The sequence below is a fragment of the Eumetopias jubatus genome, unplaced genomic scaffold (genome assembly GCF_037043125.1).
Source record: "Eumetopias jubatus isolate StellerSeaLion01/CBP00866 unplaced genomic scaffold, mEumJub1_p1.0 scaffold_16, whole genome shotgun sequence".
NCBI lineage: Eukaryota > Metazoa > Chordata > Mammalia > Carnivora > Otariidae > Eumetopias > Eumetopias jubatus.
The window spans coordinates 87,433,999-87,451,387 of NW_028274822.1; the positions used below are offsets into that span (position 1 = coordinate 87,433,999).

Consider the following 17,389-nt stretch of genomic DNA (forward strand, 5'->3'; position numbering starts at 1 on the left):
CGCATACAAAATATACATAGGTAATGTTTTCACAAAAAAGGAAGGTTTAATATCCAATAAAAGAGCTAGTAAGAACTTCCTAATTTTTTTAAAAGACACAGAGGCTAAACTATCTTGAACACTCTCTATCTATAGACAACTCACCTCATCTGTGCCATGTTCAGAATAAAAGCCTATTTTCAAGTTAACGAACAGAAAATAGGACTCTGGCCAATTAATTGCTTTGAGGTTATCTTGGCATTCTTTCTGTTCTTTTAAACTGCGCATATGTCTCTGTCTCATCTTTTAAGCTCAAATTCTTGCCTACCCTGATGCAAGGAAGGTTTGAGAAAGAATAGCTCTAACGGGCTGACACTTTATGCCAATCTGATAAGGAAGCTATCAGCAGAACTGAATGCATCACAGAAAAGACCTGAGCAGATGAGAAGGCCGGACAGCGTTCATGTTCTCTCCGATGGAAGTCATGAGGAGTGCAGTAAAATCTCCAAATAAGGGACACATCTCCAAATGCAAATACAAAAACATGCTCCAAAGCCAATTAGAAATATCTAATCATTTGCATAATGAAACACATAATGTCTCAGGAAATGCACACTCCTCAAACACAACCACCAATATACTCTAATTGTTTAAAAATCTTCTTTGGCTACGGGGCACCCGGGTAGCTCAGTCGTTCAGTGTCTGCCTTCAGCTCGGGTCATGATCCCAGGGTCCTGGGATTGAGCCCCGCATCGGGCTCCCTGCTCAGCGGGAAGCCTGCTTCTCCCTCTCCCACTCCCCCCTGCTTGTGTTCCCTCTCTCAGTGTGGCTCTGTCAAAGAAAAAAATAAAATCTTTAAAAATAAAAAATCTTCTTCGGTTAAAATCAAATGTATTTCCAGGTCAGGGGAAGATTAGGATAAAACCTGATCTCAAAGTGCCTAAAAGTCCTCAAGAAAAACTTTCTTTTCATTGCTTTCAGTACAGACACATATTTAAATGCTAGAAGAACAATAGAGGCATCATTATCTTATTAGTAAGAGAATACATTTTACCTTTTCAAATCAGAAATCTGAGTATGTGCATCAAGCAATTTGTTCTCAGTTGTATTTAATATATCCTATGAAGATAAAGGAAAAATTCGATAACTGAAATATTCAGGATATATTCATTTTATTTTAAAATACATAATATGAAACCAACCTAAGACTACACCAGAGAGCTACAAAAAGAATTATGCAGATACTCAGCAAATATAGCATCAACCACGAGCCAGTGTATAATTCAAGGGAAAAACGGAGAGAACAAAACACTGGTTTATACAAAGAGCCATACATACATCCCCTGTAATAACAGGTATAGCTTATTAAGCTTTGCTTGATTATGATTACAAGTAATCCAGTGTTAAAATGGGCATGTTTTAGCCACAGCTTGCCCAAAAACCTCAGTAAATGGCAAAACAGATACCTGTGCTGGTGAGATTTCAGATGTCGTGACCGGCTCCCGAGCCCCCAGAACACCTCCCTGCCTTCCTCTAACCCTGAATGACCACAACCCTGTATCCTATGCAACAGGAATACTTTGGACCCCACTTACAGCATCACTGTGGGGTTTCACTGAATTCAAATATGTAGTTCCCAAAGCTTCCATTAAGAAATCAAACATAATCAATAAATTCAACACCACAAAAAGCAAATGCTTTAAAAAGCTTTGTATTTAAATATTATTAAATAATTATTTACATGTATATCATACCTTATACTCTTCTAAAAGTTTCATCTCAACTCATCTCAAATGCAATGGCCATTCAATATTTGTTAACACAGATCTGAAAATTTATGACTTAAGTGGGCAAATATTTGAAAATAAGGATACTGACAGAGAAGATGAAGCGACTGGTCTCACTCAAGCAGCTAAATGGGGATGGAGGATGGGAACAACGGAGGGGTCAGCCCCCTTCATTTCCAACCCGGTGCTTCTGCCCCTCCGCGAAGCTCAGAACATGAGTGATCAACCATTACCTTTACTCTTTCGTGTTCTTTTCCAAGGGACTCATATTCTCCTAAGAGCTACAGGGAAAAAACAAATGTACCACAAAATTAAACATTATAATATCAACTCAGAGATCGTCTATAAAATAGCTGTCCATACTCTTCAAATATGCTAAGGTCTTGAAACAGAAAGGTTAACACTCTGTTCCAGATTGAAGGTGACTAGAGGCGTAAGAGCAGTGAATATAAGGCATGATTCTGGGTTGGATCCTGAACTGGAAAAAAAAGTGCCATAAAATAATAATTTAGATGTGAATTGCACAAGCAATTTGTTGCATTTGTTTAGCAATTTGTTGCTAAATTGTGAAGGCCCTTGTTCTTAGGAAATACATACCAAAATGTAGGGCTAAAGGGGCATAATGTCCACAACTTACTCTCAAATGGTTCAAGAAAAAAAAATGCGTATGTGAATGAACATACCTATACAGGAGGTGATGAAGCAAATATGGCAAAATGCTAACAACTCTGATCCTAGGTAAAAGGAACAGGACCACGCTTACAAGTTTTCCCTAAGTTTGAATTTTTTCAAAATAAAAACAAAAATTACATACCATCGGTCAAGACCCTTTAAGTAAGCAGTATTTTGAAAGATTAAAATTTGCATTCTTTTTTGAATTGTATACTTCTTTTTTATAAATTCCACAGAGGAAAGGCAACATCCCAAGTCTAATATACTTAGGTAATTTCCTTAAAAATACATACGTGTGAGACTTATTAAAGAAGACAGGGTCAAAGAATTTTCTTTTTATCCCAAGATCCCACTAAAGTAACAATGAGGCAGTTACAGAGAAACCAAGAGTTGAGTGCAACAAAGGAGCGATCTCAATGAAGATGCAACAAGGCAGAGGAGCTGTAAGCTTCGGTGCCTGTAAACGGGATGCTAACGGTGAGCCGGCTGGTATCTTCAGAACCCGGAGAGGCTCAGCACTTGACTCTCAGGTTCAGTAGCAGGCTGGGTGGAAGCACAGGCTGGCCAAAGGGAGCTGGTTAAAAGTCCTTAAGTTGAGTGGCTAGAGCCTAGGACAGCAGTGGCCCGCCCAGCCAGGCGACAGGACACAGGAAATGTGAGTGAGAGACGAATGCCACTCCGGAAACCCAAGTCTAACAAGTGGAAGAAGCAAAGGGATAAGGAGATGATGATTAAGGAAAAGTTTAAAACAAACAAAAAAAAACCACCTTGGCTCCCCATCCCTCACTGCCACCAGAGCATGACAAGAGACTGGGAGACTCTTCTTTGGGTAAACCAAACAATCCCAGAAAATAGACTTCTACATACTCACATCTGGAGGCTCCCTAACCAAACGGCTGGTCCGTCACTCTATGACTGCTTATACGGAAAGGCTACCAGGCTAGTAGGAAATAGGCCCCATCTGTGCACAGAGTCTCCAAATGGCCTTTGACCGCCTCCCCCTTAAATGTGAGTCTACAGTAAAAGAACCAACACTTTTAAAAAAAAAAAAAAGCAAAAACATCCAATATGAAGCTGACTTCAAAATGAAAGGTTAACTCAGAAAAAATAATAAATCAAAACTAAAGAAAGCATTTAAAAAGCTAGTAATATCCTCAGAGAAATCAGGGTTATATTCATAAAACAAGACCAGAAAGCAATGGAAAACTAGCAACTGAAGAACAAGAAACAGCTCTTAGAAGCTAGAAATGAGAGCAAAAATAAATGTAATACTAAGACGGGCGCCTGGGTGGCTCAGATGGTTAAGCGTCTGCCTTCAGCTCAGGTCATGATCCCAGGGTCCTGGGATCGAGTCCCACATCAGGCTCCCTGCTCCTTGGGAGCCTGCTTCTCCCTCTGCTTCTCTCTCTCTCTCTCTCTCTGTCTCTCATGAATAAATAAATAAAATCTTTAAAAAAAAAATGTAATACTAAGACAAGGAGATAAAGAACAGAGAGGCCATGATGGAAACTAAAGCACACAAGTCTTAGAAAATCAACCCATGCAATACAACATCTACTGGCAAAAGTTCCAGAGAAAGAGAACAGAGAAGGAAGGAAGGAAATCAACAGAGAAATAACATTAGCAAGTCTATAGAACCAAAGGACATTAATTTCCAGATTGGAAGAATCTGTGCCTCCAACAGTGAATGAAAAAAGACTTGTATCAAGACATATAATGTTATGGAATTTAAGGGTACCAAGGATAAGATGCTAAAACTTTCAGAAGGAGCTTTGAACTCATTTATAAGGAATGAGAAACGCACTTACTAAACGCAATGTGTGGTCCTTGATTGGAGTGTGAATTAAAAAGCAAAAACCAAAACACCTATGACGGACATTATTTAGACAACTGGGGAAATCTGAACACAGACTGTATATTAGATGCTAGTATTGCATCAATATTAAATTCCCCGAGTGTGAGAACTGTGTTGAGATTTCGTAGGAGAACGTCCTTGTTCTGAGGAGACACCTGTTGAAGTATTTAGGAGTGAAATCTCAAGTGTCTGTAATTCACTCCCAAATTGTTTGGCGAAAGGAAAAAAATCTATAATGTTGTGAAGACATAAAGCAAATGTGGTAAAATATTCACAATTGGTGAACTAGACAAGGAATATACAGAGGTTTTCGTCATACCACCTGTACCATTTTTCTGTAGGCTTAAAGCTTTCAAAATAAGAGAGATGGGGGGAAAGAAGAAAACACAAAAGACACAGGATTGGGGCAGGGGGAGAAAGGAAGAGACTCAGTCATCAGGTATATTCTCATGGCAACATAAAACAATGGGACAAAATCTTTAAGAATCTGATGGGAAGAAAATATACCCTAGAATTCTATACTCTTAGCCAAATGACATGTGAAGGACCTAAATCTTCATCCATGATAATTATGGATAATGTTAAAAATTCAAGAAATAGGGGCGCCTGGCTGGCTCAGTTGGAAGAGCTTGCGACGAGGCACCCCTGCTTTGTTTTTTTTGAAGTAATCTTTTCACCCAGGTGGGTGAAACTCAAAACCCTGAGATCAAGGATCACATGCTCCACCAACTGAGTCAGCCAACTGCTCCAAACGCAGTTGTTTTTTTTTTTTTTATAAAATGTGATAAGCCGACAGTAATATTTACATGAAATAAAATGGCAAAAATAATTTTTAAAAGATAAAAAAAAAGTTAAGGAAGCAGTACACCAAAAATCAAAGCTCCTTATAAAATGCTATTAAGATGATGTAGTTTCCTTTCAGGGACAAATAAACCAGCGAAACAAACTAGGGAAGCCCAAAACGGACTCATCCAGGAAAGCAACATAATATACAACAGAAGCGGCATTAGAAGTCAGTAGGGAAAAAATACTCTATTAAAAAATGGTGCCATCAGGGACGCCTGGCTGGCTCAATCAGTGGAGCGTGCGGCTCTCAATGCTGGGGTCGTGAGTTCAGGCCCCACACTGGGTGCAGAGATTGCTTAAATAAATGAACTTTTTAAAAAAATGGTGCTGTGACACTTGGTTAATCGTTTGAAAAAACAACCACGTTCAATCTCTATCTCACACCACACATAAGAGGCAATCTGGGGGTAGATTAAAGGCCTAAATGTATAAAGAAAGGCTGTATAATTTTGGAAGGCAATATACAGGATAGTAATTTTCTGATCCTTGAGTAGGAAAAGATTTTGTACACAAGACATAAAAGAGGCCCAAACCAGAAATGAAAAGACTGTATTTTGGACATCAAAATACAAAACTTGGGGGCACTTGGGTGGCTCAGTCAGTTAAGCATCTGCCTTCCACTCAGGTCATGATCTCAGGGTTCTGGGATGGAGCCCCACGTTGGCTTCCTGCTCAGCAGGGAGCCTGCTTCTCCCTCTCCCTCTGCCCCTCTACCCATGCTCTCGCTCTCTCTCTCAAATAAATAAATAGAATCTTAAAAAAATAAAATACAAAACTTGTACCCACAAAAGATAACACCAGGTGAAATGCAAGCCACAAGGGAAGAGAACTGCAATACATATTAATTAACCATTTCACATCAAACAGACTGGCAAAAATTAAGAGGTCTGACAATAGCAAGCATTGGAAATAATCTAGAAAATAAGAGTTCTCATACATTACTGGTGGGAAAATGAACTGGTAAGACCATTTCAGAGAGCAATTTAGCAATATCTAACGAAGATGACTGTTCATATTCTAAGTCCCAGCCACTACACACAGACGTACCTAGGTTCAGGGGACAGACTATATATCCCCAAAATGGCAGCAACAATATCTGCTCAGTCTTCCAGAACCTTGCCACACCCATCAAGAGGTGGTATCTATTTCTTCTTCCCTTGAACCTGGGCAGGCCTTTGAGATTATTTAAACAAATGGAATGTTGGGGTGCCTGGGTGGCTCAGTCGTTAAGCGGCTGCCTTCTGCTCAGGTCATGATCCCAGGGTCCTGGGATCAAGCCCCACATCGGTGTCCCTGCTCGGCAGGAAGCCTCTCCCACTTCCTCTCCCTCTCATTCTCCCCCTGCTTGTGTTCCCTCTCTCGCTGTGTCTCTCTCTGTCAAATAAATAAATAAAATCTTTAAAAGAAAAAAAGAGCAAGAAAAAGAAACTGACAAAAGGAAAATAGCTAATTGTGGAAGATTCAGAGTGACTGGACTACTACACAAGGATGAGAACAAATGAACTAGTGCTAATGCATCTGCTTGAATAGATCTTACCAATGAAAAAAGTTGCAGAATAGTAAAAACAGTGTGACAGCACTTATAAAAAGCTCTACAATATGCCAAATAAAACTGATTAAGCATACAGCACATGTAAGACACAGACATAGGAAGACATTCACACTGTTCAGATCAGTCACTCCCAGGAAGGCAGGGGTGAGCAGAAATGGGTACATGGGGGGTGGGGGGCTTCAACTGTATCTGTTGTATTTTAAATCTGAAGATGAGTGGTGGGTCCACATGTAATATTCTTTTCATATACCTGAAAAACTTCAAATATGTTTAAATAAAAATGAGTAAAAGCTGCATGTATCAACATGGTAAATCTCAGAAACAATACTATGGAAAAACAGGTTGCAGGAGGGGCACCTGGCTGGCTCACTGGGTAGCATCTGTGACTCTTTATTTTGGGGTCATGAGTTCGAGCCCCATTTTGGGCATGGAACCTACTTAAAAAAAAAAAAGGTTGCAGGAAAGTATATGTGGTACAATACAATTCATATACAGTTTAAGGATACATCAGACATTACTATATATTGTTTACAGACACATGCATATGGAGCAAAAGTAGAAATGCAAGGGGAAAACCAACAGCACATTCAGCACAGCAGGCAGGAGAGAAAGGCCTGGAAGAGGGTATTTCAGTTGTATTTGCGGACGGCTGGTGTGCGGGTGTCCTACGTGTCACCTGGTATACCGTTCCCTGCGCTCAAAATATACGGATGTTCTATGTGTCACCCGGTATACCTTTCCCTACGCTTAAAATATTCGACATGATAAATGCAAAGGAAGACAGTGTTATCACTGGCAACATTCATATAATTTCAGCTCAAAACAACACTCCAGTGATCCCGTGCTCTTTCATGTTACTCCGACATAACTACGGTGAGTTGATGAATAATTAAAAACGATGGCATCCCAGTAGCAGTGAACATACCTAGTGTTAGATCTTCCTTTCTCTTTTTTTTTTTTTTAAGATTTTTTATTTTTTATTTGACACAAAGAGAGAGAGAGCACAAGCAGGGGGAGCGGCAGGCAAAGGGGGAGGGAGAAGCAGGCTTCCCGCTCAGCAGGGAGCCAGACGCGGGGCTCGATCCCAGGACCCCGGGACCATGACCTGAGCTGAAGGCAGACACTTAACTGTCTGAGCCACCCAGGCGCCCCTAGATCTTCATTTCTAAATATTATTTTCCACCTAAAGGAACCAGGGCTCCATGGAAAAATGACTGATTTAGGGCTGGGACTGGGAAAGTACAAGATGAGCCTGGAATATCTTGCTGGATAATGCTCAAAGAATGACATGACCATGTCCAAAGGACACAGGAGTCAGCCAGCCTGACACTTATCTTACTGGCCAAAACTAGGACAATGCAAGCATCAAAATTATAACTATAACAACAACAACAAAAAAGAACTGTAACTCACTGAACAAAATAAGAATTCGTGAATCCACACTAATATAAATAACAGAGAGCGGAGAGCTCCTCCTTTCAGTAAAATGTAGAAGGAGTAATAGAGGAACCACCATTTGGCAACCACAACAGTAATTACTTGTTTCAGGAAAGACTCCTCAGTGGATGCTAAAGCTAGTGGGTAAAAGTTTGATGAGAGAAAGGTGATTTACAAAGTCTTAAAATATCCCCTAATAGAACCCTCCTACACTGTTGGTGGGAATGCAAGCTGGTGCAGCCACTCTGGAAAATAGTATGGAGGTTCCTCAAAAAGTTGAAAACAGAGCTACCCTATGACCCAGCAATTGCACTACTGGGTATTTACCCGAAAGATACAAATGTAGTAATCCAAAGGGGCACCTGCACCCCAATGTTCATAGCAGCAATGTCCACAATAGACAAACTATTGAAAGAGCCCAGATGTCCATCGACAGATGAATGGATAAAGAACATGTGTTATATATATATACAATATATATATACCATGGAATATTATGCAGCCATCAAAAAAGAAATCTTGCCATTTGCCACGATGTGGATGGAACTAGAGAGTATTATGCTAAGCAAAAGAAGTCAATCAGAGAATGACAATTATCATATGATCTCACTCCTATGTGGAAGTTAAGAAACAAAACAGAGAATCATAGGGGAAGAGAGGAAAAAATAAAACAAGACAAAACCAGAGAGGAAGACAAACCATAAGAGACTCTTAATCATAGGAAACAAACTGAGGGTTGCTGGGGGGCTGGGGGGGAAATGGGGTAACTGGGTGATGTACATTAAGGAGGGCATGTGATATAATGAGCTCTGGGTATTATATAAGACTGATGAATCACTGATCTCTACCTCTGAAACCAGTAAAACATTATATGTTAATTAACTGAATTTAAATAAAAAAATAAAAACCACCCAATTAAAAAATGAACAAAGGGCTTGAAAGAAATTTCTCCAAAAATGATATACAAACACTTCTGAAACCAATAATACATTATATTCTAATTTAATTTAAATAAAAAGTGTGTAAGTGTGTGTGTGTGTGTGTGTGTGTATACACATATATATCTCCTAATACTTTTTAATTTCCAAATGGGGAGATAGAACTTTACAGTGGAGACACCTGGCAAACACCACCTTAACCAAGAGATAAGAGTTAATACAACGTTAACATGTGCCTCCTGCTAGGATGTGCTAAGAAGGGCTCAGCTTCCTTCTGCGGTATTCCTGTGCATTCATTCTAACAACCTGAATCTAACTGTGCAAAACACAGACCCAAACTGAAGAATATTCTACAACTGTGCCATCCAACAGAACTTTCTGCAATGCTGGAAGTGTTCTCTATATCTGCACTGCCCAATAGGGCAGCCACTGCCACATGGAACCACCAAAAAATAGATGAAGCACATACTGTTAAATGTTAAGACTTCGAATCATGAGATGCCTGGGTGGCTCAGTCAGTTAAGCATCTGACGTCAGCTCAGGTCATGATCTCAGGGTCTTGGGATAGAGCCCAGTATCAGGCTCCCCGCTTAGCAGGAGTCTGCTTGTCCCTCTCCCTCTGCCCCCCCCCATTCATGCTCTCTCTCTCTCTCTCAAATAAATCTTAAAAAAAAAAAAAAGACTTAGACTCAAGATGAAAGATATATGGAGGGGCGCCTGGGTGGCTCAGTCAGTTAAGCATCTGCCTTTGGCTCAGGTCATGATCCCAGGGCCCTGGGATTGAGCTCCACGTCGGACTCCCTGCTCAGAGGGTAGTGTGTTTTTCCCTCTCCCTCTCCTGCTCCCCCCAGCTTGTGCTCCATCTCTCTCTCTCACTCTGCTCTCTCATATAAATACAATCGTAAAAACAAAAAAAAGAAAGGTATATGGAAAGCTTTTATACAATTTTTGCAACTATCTATAATTCTGGTATTATGTCAAAGTAAACATACAAGGAGCACCTGGGTGGCTAAGTAAGTTAAGCGTCTGACTTCTCAGGTCATGATCTCAGGGTCCTGGGATGGAGCCCTGTGTGGGACTCCTCGCTCAGCAGGGAGTCTGCTTAGTCCCTCTGCCCCTCACTCTGCTTGTACTCACTCTCTCTCAAATAAAATCTTAAAAAAAAAAAAAAAAAGTAAAACATACAAAAAGTCTTAAAAATCAGGATCTCATCATGTGTTCACACACAAAAATTATACTGTTAATATACATGAATAAGAACAGTAATAACCAAAATCTTGTGAAGTTCTAATCAAATATGACATACTGAACAGAGTATTTATATCCACTCTCTCCCAAAACTTTACTGAGGAAAGTAAGGAAATAAAAAAACATAGGGCTTGTTGATATGATGTGCTGAAAATGGTACTTTACCTCTGTGGTTTTCCTCCCAATATCCCATAACTACAGTCTAAGCATGAGAAAAACATCAGACAAATCCCAAGGACATCCAACAAAATCCCTGATTAGTCCTCCTCAAAACTGTCCAGGTCATCAAAACAAGGAAAGTCAGAAACTGTCATAGCCAAAAGGAGCCTAAGGAGACATGATACTTAAATGTAATACAGGATCCTGGAACAGAAAAAGAACATTAGGTAAAAACAAAGGAAATCTAAATAAGCTATGGAATTTACTTAATAGTTTACTTAATAATTATGTATCAATATTGGCTCATTAATTGTTACAAACATACCATACTAATATAAGACATTAACAACAGGTGAACCTGTACAGGGTATATGGGAACACTGCACTTCATTCTCAATTTTTCTATAAATCCAAAACTGCTCTAAAAATTAAAGTGCTTTTTTAAAAGCGTGACTGTAAACTATAAATGTTTTCAGATATAGAAGGCTTCAGAATTCATCTCCCATGTATTCTTTTTCATACATTCTCCCATGTATTCATCTCCCCTGTATTTCTAGAGATATACTCTAGCAAAACAGAATTAAACCAAGAAAGAAGACACAGGATGCACACAAGAGATCCATGGGGCGCCTGGGTGGCTCAGTCGGCTGAGCGTCCAACTCATGATTTCGACTCAGGTTCTGATCTCAGGGTCTTGGGATCAAGCCCCTCATCAGGCTCTGCACTCACAGCACAGTCTGCTTGTCCCTCTCCCTCTGCTCCTCCCCCCACTCTCTCCCTCTCTAAAATAAATAAAAATCATAAAAAAAAAGAGAGAGATCTAATACAGGAAAACAAGCAAAGACCATCCCCAGAATGATGGTGAAGTCAAGTCCTAGACATCTGTGTATCTGACCTCAAGAGAAAGCAGCTCATAATGAAGCAAAAGTATCTGGAGGTGGGAGTAAGTGCTAAACAGAGGATACTAAGCAGTTTTAAAAAAGGCAATTACCAATTCCAGGAAAAATATAAGTTGTTAGAGAAAGGAAACATAATCACTGTACACTGCAGCTTAGCTCTGAACAATATTTACACAGACAGTAAGAAATACTGAATACTGATTTAACTGGTAATGATAATCCATCTTGTTTTAAATCTAAGACATCACTGAACAGAAATCATACCATTACTTTATTTACTATTACTTACTACTAAAAGGGGAAAGAAATGCTGCCAATTAAGTAACACCATGGCATAAAGATGTATACCAACATCTCAGAGTTGTTAAAATGTAAAAGAATAGCTTCTCAAAATCAATTTAATATATAAATCACATTGAAAGGAGAAAGAAGTGTTTGCATTGGGAGCAGATGGTGTAAAAAAGCTAAACTGTGACCTTCCTTATACAGAAGGAAGTCAATATATAATGTCTGAAATTGATGGGGGAGAAAAGAAAGAACAATATAAGTTTGTTACATAGAAACATGGAGAAAAATGCTAGAAGAAACCGCTAAAAGAGCTGATAGTAAGGGCTTCTAAGGTAGGGGACACCAAGGTAGCGGGGAGGTGGAAAAGACTGCCGTTTTTCATTTGAGATTTGCCTATTTAAACCATTTGCATGTATTACCTTCATAAAAATAAATGTAAAAAATCAAAGCAACAACAGCAATAACAAAAATCAAAGCAACAATAATCTAAAGCTATCAGGAAGAAAATTCAACAGCTGAAATACTTGCAGATTTTTTTTATGTACCATGACAAAGGATATCAAGAAAAACCTGAGAAAAAAGATATACAACCCCAAACCCAAAGCAGTCTCAATGTTATACAAATCCAAATTTTTTTTTTTTTAAGATTTTATTTATTTATTTGGCAGTGAGAGACAGAGCGAGAGAGGGAACACAAGCAGGGGGAGTGGGAGAGGGAGAACCAGGTTTCCCGCGGAGCAGGGAGCACAAAGCTGGGCTCGATCCCAGGACCCTGGGATCATGACCTGAGCCGAAGGCAGACGCTTAACGACTGAGCCACCCAGGCGCCCCTACAAATCCAAATTTTAAGTGACATTATAGCAAAGTGAAAATATTCAATCAAACCTATTCTAAATGGGGTTCATTTTACCCATCCAGCCACACAGAACTTGATTTAAGATAGCTCAAAAGTTGACCTGCTAGAGGCAAAAAGGCGTGGGAGTGACACCACAGCTCTGAAAGCTGACTTCCTGCTTCAAGATAAGACCCAACTGACTCAATTAGGAGGGTATATTATTTCCAGCTACAGCAAAGTTACATTACACAAAAATAAACTTGGAAAAAGTCATAATTGCCTGTAAGAGTATAACATCTAAAATTACTGGGCGCCTGGGTGGCTCAGTTGGTTAAGCGACTGCCTTCAGCTCAGGTCATGATCCTGGAGTCCCGGGATCGAGTCCCGAATTGGGCTCCCTGCTCAGCAGGGAGTCTGCTTCTCCCTCTGACTCTCTGACCCTCTTCCCTCTCATGCTCTCTATCTCTCATTCTCTGTCAAATAAATAAACAAAATCTTTAAAAAAAAAAAAAATCTAAAATTACTTTTAGCCTACCCTGCCATTAAGTTTCCATTATGTGTCACTTACATCTTGAAACATTTTGTTTTCTTGTTTCAGTCTCGCTTCTTTATCATCTGAGAGTTTGTAAGCATTCTCAAATGCTTCTTCTAAATCCTGCAGTCGAGATTTTAGTCGAATGATGGTATTGTCTTTTTCTTTATTACTTATTCTCATTTCCTCAATCCGTTCCTGCAAAATTTTGGAAGCATTGCTGGCTGCATTGAAGCGTTCTCTGAAATCACTCTACAAAATAAAAACAAAGATAATAAATTGTTTTTAATTAAAAAACACAGATGTTTCAAAAGCACTTAACAAATTGTGGACATTAAACTATAAAAGAAAAGTAATAAAATAAAACCTAAAATGGGAATCACAAATTTAATATTTTGTTATGCCTTGGGATGGAGACTAAAAAGGATTACTCTACTAAAATAACAACTTCAGGGGCTCCTGGCTGGCTTAGGCAGTAGGCATACAACTCTTGATCCTGGGGTTGTAAGTTCGAGCCCCACACTGGGTAGAGAGTTTACTTAAAAACAAAATCTTTAAAATAAATAAATTTTTTTAAAAACCAGCTTCATGAGATTATCATGAAGTATAGACAAAAAAACCAGTGTTTGAGGCATTATAATGCTGGACTCACTTGTAGGCCACTTTAATGAAAAAAATAACCATGGCTATCAGGAAAACTATTTTGAAAGCACAGCTGGAATCTGTTGCCCCATGTTAATATTTAGAGAATAATAAAGCATTTCTTACCTATTCTCTCACTTACTAGGAAAATAAAAGAGAGAATTCAAAACACATCTGATATGTTAGTATTCATTCAATAATCATTTCTTAAATATCCACTAGGTGCCAGGCAATAGAGTGCCAGAAATACAAGATTAGCAAGAAAGACAAGTCCCTGACCTCAAGAAGCTTCCAGTTTAGGAGACAAAGACAACTAAAAACACATCAAAGAAAGACAAAGAAACAGTGCACAGAACATAACTGCATCTTCCATTGAAACATTACTTATAAAGTTACATATAGAAGAATAAAACTTCATAATGAATGAAAAAAAATTTAAGTTTATGCATTCCAGTTATACATTCAAAAAAATAAAAACACAAGTCCACATAAAATCTTGTATACAAATATTCATAGCACTGTCATTCATAACATCCAAAAAATGAAAACCAAAACATCCATCACCTGATGAATGGATAAAAATGGTCTATCCCTAGAAGGAATGTTACTTAGCCATAAAAAAATAATGAAATACCGATTCATGCTACAACATGGATAAAACTTGAAAACATGCTAAGTGAAGGAAGCCAGACACAAAAGGTCATATATATGATTACATTTACACCAATGTCCAGAATAGGCAAATCCAAAGAAGAGAAAGAAGAGTAGTGGTTACTAGGGACCGGGGAGAAGGAGTTTTGGAGTTAGGAGGGAAAGACTGACAGTTAAAGGATTCAGGGTTTCTCTGAGTGAGAAAATATTCTAAAACTAACTGTGGTGACGGTTGCACAAGTTTGCAAATATACTAAAAACCACAGAATTATACACTTCCAAAGAGTGAGTTTTATGATATGTAAATTATATCCCAATAAAAAAATATTTTAAAGTGTAAAAGTTTATCCTAGCATATGAAGCCAGCAGCATTCAAAATATAAATAAGACATCCTAACAACAACAAAAAAACACATAGCCAATATTTTTATAAAACTATTAATTTGTCTCTAAAATTCGGTTAACAAAAAGGTTTCAGCTTTTAACATTAAGCCACTAAACAACAAAAGAGTACTTACGACTTCTATTTCCAGTAAGTTATTCTTATTTTCAAGCGTTCTCACATGACTGGTAGCTTCATTCAGAGCACTATCTAAGTGGCCACATCTAAAAACCATAAATTCAAACAAAAAAATTAGAAGATAAAATCCTTTCCCTTAAAAACATGCTATAAATCTCATTCTCTAATATGTAAACAAATTCTCCAATGTTAGTGAACACTAAGGATGTCATTTTAATAAATATATCCCAATAAAACTGATGATACTGTTTTCCAGAGAAAATAACAATATGAAAATATCCCTAATAGTTAAGTGAAAAAAGCTAAAATATGAACAGACATTTGTACACCCATGTTCACAACAGCAAAGTGCACACAAGCCAAGATGGAAGCAACCCAAATGTCCAGAAGGATGAATGGATAAACAAAGTGTGGTTTATCCATCCAATGGAGTAGTATTCAGCCCTTTAAAAAGGATGAAATTCTAAGGGCGCTTGGGTGGCTCAGTTGGCTAAGCATCAGACTTTTGATTTCAGCTCAGGTCCTGATTCAGGTTGGTGAGATCAAGCCCCTCATCGGGCTCTGTGCTGGGCACAGAGCCTGCTTGAGATTCTCTCTCTCTCCTTCTTCAAAAAAAAAAAAAAAAGGATGAAATTCTAACACCTGCTATAACATGGATGAACCTTGAGGGCACTATGCTAAGTGAAATAGGCTAGACACAAAAGGACAAGTATACGTCCACCTATACAAGGTTCCCAAGTTCATATGACGTGTCAAATTCATAGAAAGTAGGATGCTGGGTGCCAAAGGCTGGAGAGTTGTTGCTTAATGGGGACAGGGGTCAGGTTTGCAAAATGAAAAAGTTCTTGGGTGTCTGCATGGCTCAGTCAGTTAGGCATCTGCCTTTGGCTCAGGTCATGATCCCAGGGTCATGTAATCGAGCCCCGCATCAGGCTCCCTGCTCAGCGGGGAGCCTGCTTCTCCCTCTCCTTCTGCCTGCTGCTCCCCCTGCTTGTGCTCATTCTCTCTCTCTGTCAAATAAATAAAATCTTTTAAAAAATTATATTTAAAAATACAGGATACAGAAGACTGCAAAGACTGCATAAAATAGCTTGATCTCTGTTATAGAAAAAAACATATATACATCTGTGCATTATGATTTCTAAGATATAAAACTTAAGTTTGGAATGTAAGCATGGAGGTTGGGTAGGGAGACCTTTCATATTACATCCCTCTGTACTTTACCAAATTAGCATGAATGTATTATTCTTATAATTAAAGACCTTCGTAAAGTCAATCATCACAGAACCTCAAAATCACAAAATACACATTAGGATTCTGTTACCATTTTGACTTGGTGTTACTGAATTCTGAATAAAAGCTAATATCTATTTGGCACTGATTATATGCCAAGTCTATGTTAAGCACTTTACATTCATGCTCACAGTCCTATGAGTTAGGACTGCTATCATTATCATTTTACAGATGAGAAAACAGAGAAGCTGAATTCCTCCTGGGTTGTGAGCAATCACTGGAATTTGAAACCTGTCAGTGTGACTCCGGAGTTCACGCTCCTAACCACTGTGCATTAATGCCCTGCAGAAATCAAATACTGATGAAACTGCTCTTGAAAGAGGGCGCCTGGGTGGCTCAGTCGTTAAGCGTCTGCCTTCAGCTCAGGTCATGATCCCAGGGTCCTGGGATCGAGCCCCTCATCGGGCTCCCTGCTCCGTGGGAAGCCTGCTTCTCCCTCTCCCACTCCCCCTGCTTGTGTTCCCTCTCTCGCTGTGTCTCTCTCTCTGTCAAATAAATAAAATCTTAAAAAAAAAAAAACTGTTCTTGAAAGAAAGAGCACTAAAGAGTCAAGTGTAGGTGTGTTAACTATAATTTCCTATTTTTACCACCACACCGATTGTGGTAGGAGACCGTGTGACAGAACAATCTGAGAGCACAGCTGGCCCACAATGAGTCAGTGGCCCCATCTGCAGTACCAGGGGGATGCTCCCACTTGCAATTTTAAGTTTGAAAAAAACCCGATGTGTATGCTGACAACTTTAAATTGGCTTTGTCTTAGGTGAATCATTTCTCCAGTCCCGGGTGACGGCTCTCCGTACCCCACCTTCCACGCCCCTCCTGCGGCTGTCGCCTTCGATCCTGCCTTCCAATCCGTCCCACCTACACGGCCTCACCGCTCTAGCAGCCTCCGGACAGAAAAAGGGCTTTCCTCAGCTATCCTGTCGCAGGCGCCTTCTCCGGCAGCCTGTTGTTAACCTAAGGAGGCCTACTGGGGGGCTGCTTTCACACTTCCGTTTTCCACAGGAAGTACCTGTAGTCCTCTTTGCCGTCTTAAAAACAACAACAAAAAAAACAAGAACCGACTTCCCCTAGCCTGCCAGCTACTCTTTTCCTTTTATCCTAGAAAACCTAAACCTGGCTTCTTTCTGGCTTTTTTCAAACTACTGCTCTTTACCACTACCACCCAGGCCTACCCCAGCAGCAAAAGCTGCGGTAACTCCCAGGAATAAGACAGCCTGTTAACTACCACAGAAACAGCAAGCTAGTATAAAGGC

General features: G+C 39.4%; 1 protein-coding gene across 10 annotated transcripts in view; it reads right to left on the minus strand.

Moving 5' to 3' along the window:
• The window catches only part of MPHOSPH9 (M-phase phosphoprotein 9), a 56,190-nt gene that overhangs the window by 14,897 nt on the left and 23,904 nt on the right, over positions 1-17,389 (minus strand). For 8 of the 10 annotated variants that reach the window (XR_003607452.2, XM_028092450.2, XM_028092445.2 and 5 more), the window contains 4 exons: positions 14,839-14,926; positions 13,064-13,279; positions 2,000-2,047; positions 1,034-1,098 (listed from right to left, as the gene is read on the minus strand). Coding sequence is in view for 9 of the 10 variants with exons in the window: in XM_028092450.2 (XP_027948251.2) it covers positions 1,034-1,098; positions 2,000-2,047; positions 13,064-13,279; positions 14,839-14,926 (417 nt within the window). In the remaining variant the exon portion in view is untranslated. Of the gene's footprint in view, positions 1-1,033; positions 1,099-1,999; positions 2,048-13,063; positions 13,280-14,838; positions 14,927-16,938; positions 17,064-17,389 lie in introns of those variants that run through there. The other 2 variants (XM_028092455.2, XM_028092454.2) reach the window with 2 other exon arrangements.